The sequence below is a fragment of the Meriones unguiculatus genome, chromosome 10, assembly GCF_030254825.1.
Source record: "Meriones unguiculatus strain TT.TT164.6M chromosome 10, Bangor_MerUng_6.1, whole genome shotgun sequence".
NCBI classification, from domain to species: Eukaryota; Metazoa; Chordata; class Mammalia; order Rodentia; family Muridae; genus Meriones; species Meriones unguiculatus.
In genome coordinates, this window is record NC_083358.1 from 33,481,403 (window position 1) to 33,494,724 (window position 13,322).

Consider the following 13,322-nt stretch of genomic DNA (forward strand, 5'->3'; position numbering starts at 1 on the left):
CCACAAAACAACAACTACAAAAAAAGCCAAACAAACCAAAAACAAGATCATCCCCTTTCCTTAACCTCTTTCTTTTCAAAAATGTTATCTGGGGTGCTCTTTTAATTGGGAGGGGAGATTTTTTTCTTTTATTTGATTATTTTGTTTTCCATGCTGTTCATGTTTCTTTCTAGTGTTCAATGTTTCAAATACTAAAAGATTTTAAGTAATAAAACTGTACCTGGGGGTGGGGAGCTGGCCTAGGCTGCCTTGTTACAATGTTAATATCGTATACTGAAATGTCAATAAAGTGTTTTCAGTTTATAGATCCATGAGTAAGTTTGTAAATAAAACCTGGTGTTGATTTGAAGAAGGAGAACAAGAAATAGAGTGATAGCAGGAAGTAGTTTTCCGGCCAGAAGTGACATTTCCGGCCTCTCTTGCAGCCCAGAGTGATTGTGTGGCAATTTTCTCATGATGCAATATGACTGGAACGCATGTGCCCTATGTCCACGGCGACCTTTAAACACATCCTTCCAAGGTCACTCTCTCCCTTCCTCCAATTCAGAGCACAGGGGGCACCCATGATTCAGCACTGATCCTACAGCTAGGATGCCTGTGGGTGTGCTGGGAGAAGGACTGGGGTCCCTGCATGGCTATACCGTATAGAGCTAGCTACCAACTTGGGCCACCTGCTTCTGAGTTGTCTATCTCAGGGATATACACTCCAACAGGACTTTGGGAAGGTTTATTGTTGGGACCACAGCCTTGCCCTTTCTTTAGCTGATAGGTTCAAAGGCTTGGGCCTGGACCAGACACCATGTTGAGAAGCCTGTCATGCATCATCCCATTCGCCCACGCCCTCCTGACTCGAGAACTCATTGCAGGCATGGAGAAACATCCTTAAGGGAGGTAATACGTAACTTGACCATGGTCAAACAGCCTTGAACAGCACAGCTCACATCGCAGACTCCAGTCCCTGACTTCTAGAGAGATATGAGAGCCAAGAAGCCACAGGCAAGAGAGAGGTTCAACTGGATTCCAGAGGTCTGATCAAGGTAGAGTGTGTTATACACTAAACGAGGACGAAACATTCTTTTCTGAAAGTCAGGACTTAAATCCAGTCTCTGACAAACTGGTTGGCCTCTCACTCTCTCAAAGCGCAGTGGTCTCCCTCCCCTTCCCTACCTCTTTTCTGACTAGACCCACCTGAGAGTCTCCACCTGTCCACATCCTACCAGAGCCTCTGGGCAGTGGGGCTCCAGTGGGCAGCCATCAAAATCCAGGTGAATGGGGACATCCCTGTGCTCCAAAATGTTGGCCACTGCAGCCAGGTCCGCCCGGGTCAGTGGGAAATTGTGGAAGGAGAGTTGGAAGGGAAGGCTTTGGGCAATGAACCTCGCCAGCTCCAGCTCCTGGGTCTCAGCTGCACAGTGAGACAATTCTATAATCTTTGGCCCTGTAAGTTTTCGGCTAGCCAACTTCCTCAGCACCTGGACAACAACAGCCTGCCTGGAGCCCACCCAGGCTTCGTCCTGCTCAGTCAGGTGGCAGAGGAAGGCACGGCAGGCATGAGATGCCAGACCTGACAGGAAGGTAGGGATTTGGCCCGAGAGGCCCAGTTTAGCTTTGGTCCTCTGCACCCAGCGGGAGTTGAGAGTGACGTAGTCGGTGAGTGTGTCTTTGTCCACTGTGTCACTGGCCATCAGATACAGAGCAGCAAAGAACTCCTGAAGGCTGAAGTGTGCAAAAGCATAGCCTATTTTTTGGTGCTCAGGATGGTTACGGATACAGAAGGAAGTCAGGAGGCTGTGGACGACTCCAAAGGCCATCACAGGGGGAGAGATGTCTTCCACAGAGAAGATAACCTTTCCAGTGTCCAGTCCTCCAAGGGCAACCTTTCCAAGGCCCAACAAGGATTTGGCAAGCAGAGTCTCATTGGGGCTAAATGTTTCTGCCATCTTCAGGTACAACTGGGTTACAGTGGGTGGGAGGGCTGTAGAGCTTCCGGAGAGCAGGCGGCGGAGGCAGAGACAGGCCACCTTGCACAGCGCTGGCACTGCACAAATACCCCGGAGATGCTCATTGGCTCTCATTTCTGCCAAGGCCAATTCCTGCATCAGCAGGTCACTGAAGAAGTGGCTAACATACTTCTCCACCCGCAGCCCATCAAAGCCCCACATGTACACCATGGCTGCCTCTGTGGGCACAAAGGAAGGCAGTTTCCCAGGACGAGAGGTGGTCATCACCCAGCAGCCCTGAAGGAGGGTCCCACGGCAGAGGCCAGAGAAGAGGGTCAGGGCCGAGCCTGCATTGTCAACACCCACGGAACCAGCGTGGATGACCTCATCCAACCCATCAAAGATCAGTAGGACTCGGTGGGCATTCTCCTCCAGGTACTGAAAGACAGCATCAGGGTCTGACTCTGGGCTCAGATACAGATCAAAGAGGAGCTGGGGCAGTGTCAGCAAGTGTGTGATCAGGTTGAGCTGGCGGAACTCAAACAGGAACACAGCCTGGAAGCGGTCCAGCTGGCCGTGAGCCCACCTCCAGCAGAGCCGACGAACCAGGGTGGTCTTCCCCATTCCAGCCTTCCCCAGTAGAACTGTCACCTGAGGTGCCTTGTGGGTCCTGAAGTTGAAAAGATCCTGGATAATCACATCGACGTCCGCTGCCTCCTCAGGGTCTCCTCCAGTGACTCCCTCCCAAGTGTCCAAGGGTGCTGTGTCCCGGCTCCACTGCAGAATTGGGGGGATGTAGGCCTGGGGGGAGGCAAGGGTGTGCCCTGCTCCCCAGCATTCACCATGGTACTGTTGGGCAGAGGTCTTCAGGAGCTCCAGATACTTCTTGGCCAACTCTGCAAGGGGCATAGCAATGGCATGAAGGTGGGAGCTCTCATTCTTGATACATGTTCTGGGACTCCATGATCAGGCTGCTGCTATCTTTGGCCCCCAGCTATGTGTGTGTGTGAGCAATTGTCAAGCGCACCAATGGTGGTTCTTAGGCCACATATATTCCTAGAGGAAGTGGTTTTTTGCATAGCAGCATAGGCCTTGTAGCCACCTATCCAGGGAGGTGGGTATGGGCCCTTAGGTCATACCACTCTCTTCCAGGTGACGTAGTTTTCAGTGACCTGGGGGAGGTGCTTGCTTTGCAGTATCTATGGGTACAAGCCCTAAGATGGCAAAGGCAAGCTCTGCATCCTTCCCTTCCCAACAAACTGCAGGCTTTGGACCAGCCCATTAGACCATGGGAACTGGGCTATGCCAAGTGTTAACCTCTTCCTTCCTAGGTCATTGGGAAGACTCAGCCCCGACCCCTACCCCAGAAAAAACTGAGGTCGTGGCCTATTTTGTACAGACGTGAACTTTCTGTTTATGCCCATGTTGGTGGAGGCTGTGTGCATGTGAGGGCTGAGTCAAGGACTACTCTGGACTACTGAAGGAAGTTTCCCCTCTCCTCCTCCCCACAGCCTAGCCTCAGTGCCCTGTATCTCTGTGAGTCTCCTACCTGGAGATCTTCCAAGACACCTGTATCACCTCCATCCCAGGCCTGAGGTTACCTTGGTTGCCACAAACTTGAGGACAAGTTACTGTGTCCCAGAACCTTTTCAGCCAGGGGCAAGGCCCAGAATCTACCGGTGACCAACCTTAGGGCAACCTAACCCTATGCTGGGGCTCCTACTCCCACAACCCACCTAGCTGCTGTTTCCTGGAATGTTTCCGGCGGGGTGAGGACCCATAGCTTTGAGTAGGACGCTTGACACCTGGAGAGAGAAAAGTAAGGGCATGGGGAAGAAAATGGGGACCCAGACAACACCTTTGGGGTGCTCTAGTCCACCAGTGGGCCCTGGCAAAGAAGGATGAGACACCCTAGGGGTGTGAGTGAGCTCCAGGCTCTAAGCAGCAGGGCCTTCTGAGCACGTGCTCACCATGGAAGGGTCAGGCTCTGTGAGAGTGAAGCTTCCAGCTACTTGGTTGAGCTTGCAAGTGGTCCTTGCCAAACAAAATCAGGACATGATACCTGCTTTCCTACAATTCCATGAGGCAAGGACGGGGCATGAGAAGATGCTCTCTGGGTAACAGCTGCCAGGGGATGGAGAGGGCTGAGGCCAGCCATACTCAGTCTCTTCTGGGCCCCCAAATTAGATCCCTGGTAAAAAGCAGTGGGGGCAGGCCTTGAAAGTCACAGAGAGGGAGGGAGTGGGGCCCAGTCCATGTTCAGAGGAAGAAATGGTTGTCAACAGCCCCCCCCCTCGCTTAAAGTGATGACTGAGCAGCTCAGCTGGTACCCCGAGCCCTAGCCTCACATCTTACCATGGTGCAACCGGGGTCCAGGACAGCTCTCCTCACCAGCTCCTGGATGTCTAGAGAATTCTGTAAGGCAAAGAGCAGAACATATGCATTGGAGGATGTGGGATGCAGTGTCATGAGGATATTGGGAGCAGGGGTAGCTCTGAGCGGTATCTGCTCTAGGAGCAGCCATAGGTTACATGGTGTAAAACTGACACCCAGTCATCTCAGGGAAGCATGAACTCTGTAGGCAGCAAAGGGCAGAATTACACACACACTCACACACACACACACAAGTGCACATGAGTGAGGGTGCTTGTCTGCACACATATCTGTGTGAATGTGTTCATATGCATGTATGGCTGTCTGCTCATGTGAGTATGTGTGTGTGTGTGTGTGTGTGTATGTGCCTATCTCCATACTGGTAGAATTCATGGTTGTGTGTTGTGGGTGTAAACATGGTTTTTGTTTTGATTCCAGGTGCAGGATAAGGGACTGATGCAGATTGTTCACAGCAGCAAACTATTTGCCAGATGTGGGCTCTGAGAGAGGCTCTTTCCCAGCTGTAGGCAGTTTAATTCTGAGGACTCTGAGAAGGAATAATTGCCAGGGCCCAGAGAGAGAAGGGAGCACCGAGAAAGAAGAGGGCTGCTGGCGTTCACTCTCGCTGCTTCTGATTGCAGTTGATGCAGTAGGATGAGAAGTTGGAGATCTCCTGAAATGAAGATTGGACTTTCCACAAGGAACCCAATGGCCTTAACCAGCAAGAAGTAGCTAAGAGAACTGCATCCCCTCTTCCACTAACCCTTTCTCTCTCCTACCTGGTGTTGGGGTGTTGGAAGGTATTGGAGTGGCATAAAGAGAAAAAGATATTAAGAAACGAAAAGAAAATAGTTTTAAAAAGGACGCCAACAGTTGAGTTCCCACTTTCTATCTAAGGATTCCTGTCCATCAGTGTCTTGTACTCCTCCTCAATGCTATGTTCAGGGTGCTGGATGCAACAGTCAAACTTTCCTGCTTATCAGTAGAGGCTGAGGTGCTCCGGCTACAGAAGGAAGCCTCTTGGTCAGGGAGGGCATCTGGAATGTATGGCTCTTCTGTGTCCTCACTGTATGACCAGATGGGTTCCTGGGGGTCCTGCGGGTCACAGGACTGTGCCAGCAGCCCATGCCTCCCATGTGAGCCTCCTTACCATCTTCTTGGCCCCAGATGCTCAGCAGTGATACCTCCAGCTCCAGAGGCACATCACACTCCATGCACACACAGTGGATGAAAGTCTTCCAGGTGGCCGGGCCTTGGGCATACAGCATGTTGAGCTGCTGACGAATGACCTCAGGGTCGGGGGCCTCATTGTTGCAGTCCAGGTCCACGGTAGGGATGAAGAACCTAACCTTGTCGCTCAGCCCTTCTGAGTTTTGGCTCAGCAGGTTCACAAGCCAGGCCCACAGGCTCTCACTGTCCAGCTGGAAGCTCTCGGAGTCCATCAGAAGCTGGTCCTGCAGAGACGAGGGGAGACAGGCAAGCTGGGGATAGTGAGTTAAGTGGCCTGTGAGGATTTATGTTAGCTGTCAGCCCGACACAATCCTCTGGCTGTACTTGTGGAAGGTTTTATCTACACTACATTAATTGATGTGGGAAGCTGCGTCTTGTCTGTGGATGGAGTGATTCTCTGGGCAGGAGATCCTGGGCTGCAGGAAGTGAAGGGAGAGAGCTGAGGGCTGGCATTAGACACTCTCCACTTCCTGACAGTGGATTCATCCACAACTTCACGCATCTGCCTCCCTGACTTCCCCACTGTACCTCTGAGCTGTGAGCCACACTAATTCTTTCTCTATTGTCACTGTACTCTATCACGGCAAAGAAGTAGCTTGGCCTCTTCCACGGTGTGCTGACGCATCTGCTCACGATCAGCTTCGGAGACGGGCCTGCTTCCCATCCATAACTATACCTCGGCTAAAGCAGAACGGACTATCAGTTCATCGAAATATACGGGGCTCTAAGGATGCTGTTTCCGTGGTCCACATGTGCTGCTCTCAGCCGGGGTTAACTTTAGGACAAAGAAATGTAGCCATCCCTTAATATTGCTCTTCCTTTCTTTCTTAGTACCATAACCCCCAGCTATTCCCTGGTCATCCAGAATAGACTCCATCCCAGCCCCCCTAACAGCTAGATGCACATCGTGGGGGATTGGCCAGTGGGATGCAAGTGAAATGTTATCTGCCTTCCTCTTCTTCAACCTGGTGGCTGGAATGTTAACAGGATGGCTAGCCCTTGGGCAGCTTTGTTGGGTCATGAGGTAGAGGCCAGTGATGAGCAATGGGTGGGTAAAGTTGCTCACCTTCCCTAGACTCTGTGACTTTAGCCTTCTGTTATATGACCAAGAAATACATTTCTATTTGGTTCGAAATGCTATCATTTAAGGATTTCTGCTTGTAGTGGACCCAAGTCTTAACTAATACAAACCATCTGCTCTCTCTCTAAGCTAATTTTCTCTTTCCAGAGATGTAGCTTTTTTTTTATTAGTGTGTATGTGTCTGTGTGACTGTTTGACACACGTGTGTAGACACCTGCACGTGAGGTCATTGGATCCCCCGGAGAATCCAGTTCCCCTGTAGAAGCCATTCCAAGCTGCCTGATGTGGGCACTGGGATGGAAACCTGGGACCTCTGGAAAAGCAGCAAGAACTCCTAACCGCGGAACCATCTCTCCAGCCTAATTCTCCCCCTCTAGACTGAAACTCACCAAGATCCTGCTGGGAAGAGTTTGGTAGCAGGCAAAGGACATTTACAAAGCAGAAGCCTAAAATAATGACTGATGTTTGTGAGCTAGTAATTCCATATGCAGTAGCCATCATGAACGCATAACTTTTTTTTTAATTATAAAACTATTCATGACACGATTATTTATAATACTTAAAAATCAGAAGCAACATGAATAGCAAATAGTCGGGATGGATTGATTAAACGGTGGTCTATATATGCCGGAATAAATTGCTTTGGGGTATATTTCTCCATCAGCTAATCCTCACATCTGCAGAGACAGCACAGCTAACTGTAGAGACTGGGAGGCCCACCCGTGAGCCGGCCTCGCTACATTCATTGTGTATCTTGGGCATGCATCGGGGGCTGACTGGACACTAGTTCCAGCTCCTTCCAGGCTCTTCTCCTCCATCAGACCTCCAGCAGTGGCCTCTGCACAGACACAGAGCTTCTAAGTCATGCAATGTACTCACACCCATAATCCCTAGGATGACACCACTGTCCCTGGAGGAGATTGAATGACTCAGGCCAAGGGAGAGAGAAGAAAGTATGCAAGGTCAAATAGCAAGGTCAAGGCAGAGCCAGGATCGGAACTAAGATAAACTTCCAAAGCCTTGGAGCCTTGGGCAGCATGAGACAAAGGCTTTGTGTGATTTTTGCCCTAAGGCTGTATCCACTCAGAGGAATGGTTTCCTTACTGGGCTATGCTGTCTGGCAGCCATGTTGCCTGGGAAAGACCCATCCAGGGCATTGGGTGACAGATGAAAAAGAGGTCTGGGCAGGAGACACTGGTGCAGTTCCTTGTCCTCACATCAGCCTAACATGGAGCCTTTGTCTCCCCATATGTGTCCGACCTCTTAGAATAAGACACCAAGCTCTTTACGAAACCATCGCCAGGAGACAGGGCATAGCTCGTCCATACAGATGTGGTAACTTCTGTGAAAAACAGAACGACTTCGTAAAAAAGATCCTTGGCCTAGAGTCAGGAGATCATTACAGGCCTGTCTTACTACTAATTCTCCATGGTGGGCCTTGGGGATATTTACAAATGCCCCACTCCCCTCTTTCTGGGCCCCTGTTGGTATCCCCATCTCCTTGTATTTGGGTGTGGTTGTGAAACTCCGTTTGTCTGATGAGATATAGTAAAAATGACATAGGTCATGTTTGTACAGATGTTTCAAGAGCCAATATGTGACTCTCCCTGAGCTCTTCTCTCCTCCATTTCAGACTCTGGGCCAGAGAACAACGTGGACCAGAGCTCCAATCCATTCACAATATCAGAAAAGCAAAGGCAGGAAAAGCTGCTGTGGCGGAAAACTATTTGTTCCACAGCAGAACCCAGCAGACATACCCACAGCATGACCTCGAGCTAGTTTCTTCTCTGTCTGTTGACGGGAGTAGCACTGAGGGGGTGTGTCTTATTGATATGAACACGGATAGACATGGCAACCACCCCCCAGAGACCTGTGGAAATTGCAAAGCTTTTGCCTTGGTGGGAGTATGAATTTTGCTGGTGTGAAAGTATGGAGACCACAGCTTCCTCTCCCTGAGACTGGCTAACTAGCCTACCACTCCTCCTTGTGCTATGCATTATAAACACAGCTATGCTGATGGCATAGCAGGTGCCCTCCATCAGAGCAAGCACAACCCACTAGATCCCTACTTTTCTGAGTGTGTCTGTTGTTTCTTCATTCCTGCATTGTCCAAGGATTCCAGAATCAATCTGTGCAAGACATAGCAAAATGTGTGCCTCCGTCATACCATCTCTAAATGGGTGGAATAGACCTTCAAAGCTCAAAGCAGCCTTCCTGCCACTCCTGCTATTGTCACTGCTTCTGCCAAGGCTGCAGCTGCTGCCACGACCACTTCTGCCTGGCTGCCATATCTCTTCTTTGTGCTACCAGCCTAGGCCTCTCTACTAATGATAACAACCACAGTAGGCAAGAAAGGATTGCTCCAGAGCAGCCTTTTCTTGAGCGTAATGTTGTACCAGGGGCAGCATGAGAAGGTGTCTCCCTGCTCACTCAAAAAGTAAGCAGAAGAAACAACTCTAAATGGGTAGGTTAGATCCTTGAAGCTCCTCCGGATAGTCTGTATCAATGATTTTGATTCTCATGCTGAATGGTGGCCAAGAGCAACTTTGTTGAGTCTGGATACTCAAGGTTAAGAATGATAACACTGGCTGCCATTAAAAGCTCAGGGAGCTGATGCCTGGGGCTCAGGGGCTATAAAGATGTCTGACACCTTCAGAGCTGTAAAATTAACACCTACCATAGCTGCCCCCAGCTACTGGTTGAGGGCTGAGGGCTGCACCAGCTGCCTAGCACCCAGCAATCAAGCCCAGAGCCAAAGCCTCTACTCTGAATACATAGAACTCTAAGTCTCTGGCTTCTAATGCTCTAGTTCTCAGGGCTTGGAGCTGTACGCTCTGTGTCTGTCAGCCCTGCCCAGAGTTGGGCCTGGGATTAGAAGAATTCCATGGAGTGAATTTTGTAATTTGGATTTCTTTAAGACACACAGAGATGTGATGGGAATATGTTTTTGTTTTAATCCCAGATGTGGGGATATGTGGAGTGCTTCACAGCAGCTGGCTATGATTTGCCTCGTGCTCTGGCAGCGGCATGGTTTTGCCAGCCGCAGAAAGTTTCTGCAAATGTGTGACATTTGGAATTTTGGGAACTTTTCAGAGGATATATAAATGCCCTGTGTCGTGGTTGTTGTCGTTGGCTTGTTTGGTGGTTGGATCCTGTTGGATCCTGTTTGTTAGTCCTGCGCAAAGAAGAAATAAGAAGGAAGAAGAGGAAGAAGAAATTGGACATCCTGAAGGAGAAGATCAAACTTGTCTCAAGAAACTCGGAGCCCCTAATCAGCAGGAAGTAGTCCAACATGCCCTCTTTCCCCTCTGTCCTTTTCTTTCTACTATCTAGTGTTACAGGGTTGAAAGGGAAGAAGCAAAGGGGTGGAGAAGGGTGGAAGAGAGAAAGGAACCCACAAAGTAGCAAAGGTTGGCTACAGAATTTCTTGTCCACAGCAGCAAAAGGCTGGTGACACAGGGAAGTAGGGATGTTGGTAGCCTTGGCCACAGGAGGGGACTGATGTTTGTGAGCTAGTAATTCCATATGCAGGAAGGGATGGGAGGGGAAAGGAAAAGAGAGAAGGGGCAGAAAAACACCTACCTGGCTTCTTGGATCATGATAGATGGTTCAGTGTCCCCATTTGGAGGGTCTCCAGAGTGTCTGGGCCTTGTCCTCTGCCCTTTAGTTTAGAGGTTGTCATTATGGTATAGGTCCTAAAGGGAGAGAAGACAATATACTCTCCCTCTTCCAAACCCTGAGGAAAGCTGCCATGTCATGGACTCCAGCCCCTGCTCCTGAGATAACTCTGAGGACACTTGACCCACAAAAGTCCTTCACTCTCACGAAGCAACTGAGTTTTTCTCAACCAAGTTTATATGTCCCTGGAGTTGGCACAGCCCAGCCATCCTAGTGCTCTCCTGCCAAACCAGGAACAAAGGATGCATTCACCCCCCCTTCTTTAACTCAGAGCCAGGGTGTCATAACAATTCCACAGCTAGATCTGGCTTGTTCGTTTGCACAAAAGTGGAAAAGTCCTCACCACAGATGCTAGCCTCTGCCGTCTCCCACAAAGTCCTGAGGAGGTCAACATCTGCAGCCTTTTTTTTTTTTTAAGGTTTAGTATGTATACAATGTTCTGTCTGCATGCCAAAAGAGGATACCAGATCTCATTATAGATGGTTGTGAACCACCATGTTGCATGGGAATTGAACTCAGGACCTACTGGAAGAACAGCTGGTGCTCTTAACCTCTGAGCCATCTCTCCATCCCCTGTAGCCTTCTTCATTATGACTTTAAAGTTTTCAGCAGAAAGTGCTGGGCATGCTGATGCATGCGTGTGGTCTTGGAACTTTTGAGGTGAAAGAAAACAACAGGGTCACAAGTTCAAGACTATCTTCAGGTACAGAGTGAGTTTAAGGTTAGCCTGGGCTATATAAGCCTGTCTAAAAGAAGAGCAGGAAGCTGAAGTCTGCATGATAGTTTTACCTCACTGTGGTGCCAGAGTGTGGGGAGATTCAGAGCTGGGACTACTGTAAAGAAGTTGGGAGGTGGATCTTCAAGGCGGCACAAGTGCCTTTATAAGAAGATAGATACAGGGGGCTAGAAAGATGGCTTAGCAGTTAAGAGGTGTCATGAAGTTCAATTGCTAGCACCCACACGGCAGCTCACAGCTGTCTGTAACTCCAGTGAGGGCCCGATACCCTCACACAGACACACATGCAGGCAAAACACCAAAGCACATGAAGTGAAAATACATTTTAAAAAATTTTTAAAAAGATACAGGAAGCCACTGTCCCTTTCGGCCCCATGAAAGCACAGCGGGCAGCTGTGAACTCTCCCCAGACACTGGATGTGCTGGCACCCAGATCTGGGATTTCCCAGTTTCTGAGACCGTGAGCAGCAACTGACACCAGACTATGAACTTCTGTCAAGCAACATGAAGTGACGAAGACACACACACCTGCCTGTGGCCACAGAGAGTAGAAGGGGGAAAAAATAAACCCTCTAGACTGGCATTCAGGCAGAAGGCGATGCCCCTGAGAGCCCAGCAGGACACTCCAGTATATTCGGTGCGATGATAAGGACAGTCATTTGGAGAAAAGGGCAAACCGTCTGGCTATTGGGTACAAATGTTACAGTGTGGGGCATTTTCAGTTAGAACTGGGTAATTAAGGGCTCGGGCTGCGGCTTGGTGCAGAGCACATATGCATGGATTTTAGCAAGTGCAAGAGCCCGGGGTCAACTCACAGGAACACACAAGGCAGAAAAACGGAAGGCAATTTCATAAAAGACCATTTTGTGAATTGGCAGGCGGGCGTGTGGGGAAAGCTTCACAATATAGTAACGCTAGAGTGGCCATCACTGTAAGACACTTGGGTTAGAAACAAGAAAAAAAAAAAAAAGACAAAATGAATGGAATAGAGCCCAAATGAGCTTTATGTTCACATAAAACTCACTAATCAGTGGTATTTTACAACACAGCCAGTTAAAGAACTTGCAATGAGAATTTTGGTGTCTTCAAAAACCCAGTTATGCTATGTTAACATGTTTTTGTTTTAACCCCAAGGATATGGGGCTGCTTCAGATTGCTCATGACAGTGGACTATTTGCCTTGTGTGTGCTCTGGCAGGGGCGTGATTCTGCCAGCGGAAGACAGTTTAATTCTGGGAACTCCAGAGGGTCTATAAAAAGACCAGAGCCCCAAAAGAGGCCAGACTGTTCTCCTTTCTGGTTCCTGCTCCTGCTGTTCCTGGTTTCCCAAGTGGTTGAGAGAAAAGAGACAAGAAGAAGTTGGAGATACCCTGAAGAGACAAAGATTGGACTTGCCCCAAGGAACTCAACACCCTTAGGAAACAGAAAGTAAAGTAGTCTAAAAAAAAAAAAAAAAAAAAAAAAAAAAAAACTCAATGCCCCCCTACCCATTAACCTTCTGTCTCTCCTACCTGGTGTTGGGGTACTGAAAGGGATTGGGGTGAAGAAGCGTGGTAGATACAAGAACCCAAATAAAGTAGCATAAAAATATATGCCTTCAAGAACTAACATTCAAATTTATTTTGCTTTTTTTATGTGTACAAGATGTGTGTGTGCACGCGGGCACACGCGTGTGAGATGCTCACGGGAGTCAGAAGAGAGCACCAGATCCCCTGGAGCTGGAGTTACAGCCATTGGTGGGCTTCCCAACATGAGTTCAGAAACTTAACTCAGATCCTCTGTAAGAGCAGCAAGTGTTTTTGAACCCCAAGCCATCGCTGGCCCCTAAGTAATAATTTTTAATGAAGAGATTTTTAAATGTTTTGCTTCGGGCAGGGGAGATGGCTCAGCAGCTAACTATACTGGCCAGGCACATGGGTTTGATTCCCAGTGCCCATGTAAAAGTGGAAGGAGAGGACTGACTCTACCTAGTGTCCTCGAATCTCCACGTGATCACCATGGCGCCCAAATGCTTACTACATCAGACACCTGTGCTCTCTAATAAATAAGTAAACAAGCAAGCAAATAGCTTAAAAATTCTTGGAACTTGCACACCTGTGAACATAGCATTTCACACGCATATAGGCTGGCTATAAGGAAAAAGATGGACTATGTTGATAAATATTTAGAGGAACTGGAATATTTAGCAGACTGGCAGGGATATAAAGTTACTTTGGGAACCAGTTTGGAAGTTTACCATAATCTCAATTAAGCCATTCCTAGGTCTAGACCCAAGAGATGTGAAA

General features: G+C 48.9%; 1 protein-coding gene across 10 annotated transcripts in view; it reads right to left on the minus strand.

The window, feature by feature from the left end:
* Nlrc5 (NLR family CARD domain containing 5) overlaps positions 1-13,322 on the minus strand; it is a 72,355-nt gene that overhangs the window by 46,598 nt on the left and 12,435 nt on the right. For 9 of the 10 annotated variants that reach the window (XR_009594582.1, XM_060392183.1, XM_060392184.1 and 6 more), the window contains exons 2-6: positions 10,207-10,319; positions 5,464-5,767; positions 4,296-4,355; positions 3,677-3,745; positions 1,189-2,836 (exon numbers count right to left, since the gene is read on the minus strand). Coding sequence is in view for 9 of the 10 variants with exons in the window: in XM_060392183.1 (XP_060248166.1) it covers positions 1,189-2,836; positions 3,677-3,745; positions 4,296-4,355; positions 5,464-5,755 (2,069 nt within the window). In the remaining variant the exon portion in view is untranslated. The remainder of the gene's footprint in view (positions 1-1,188; positions 2,837-3,676; positions 3,746-4,295; positions 4,356-5,463; positions 5,768-10,206; positions 10,320-13,322) is intronic. The other variant, XM_021654998.2, reaches the window with a different exon arrangement.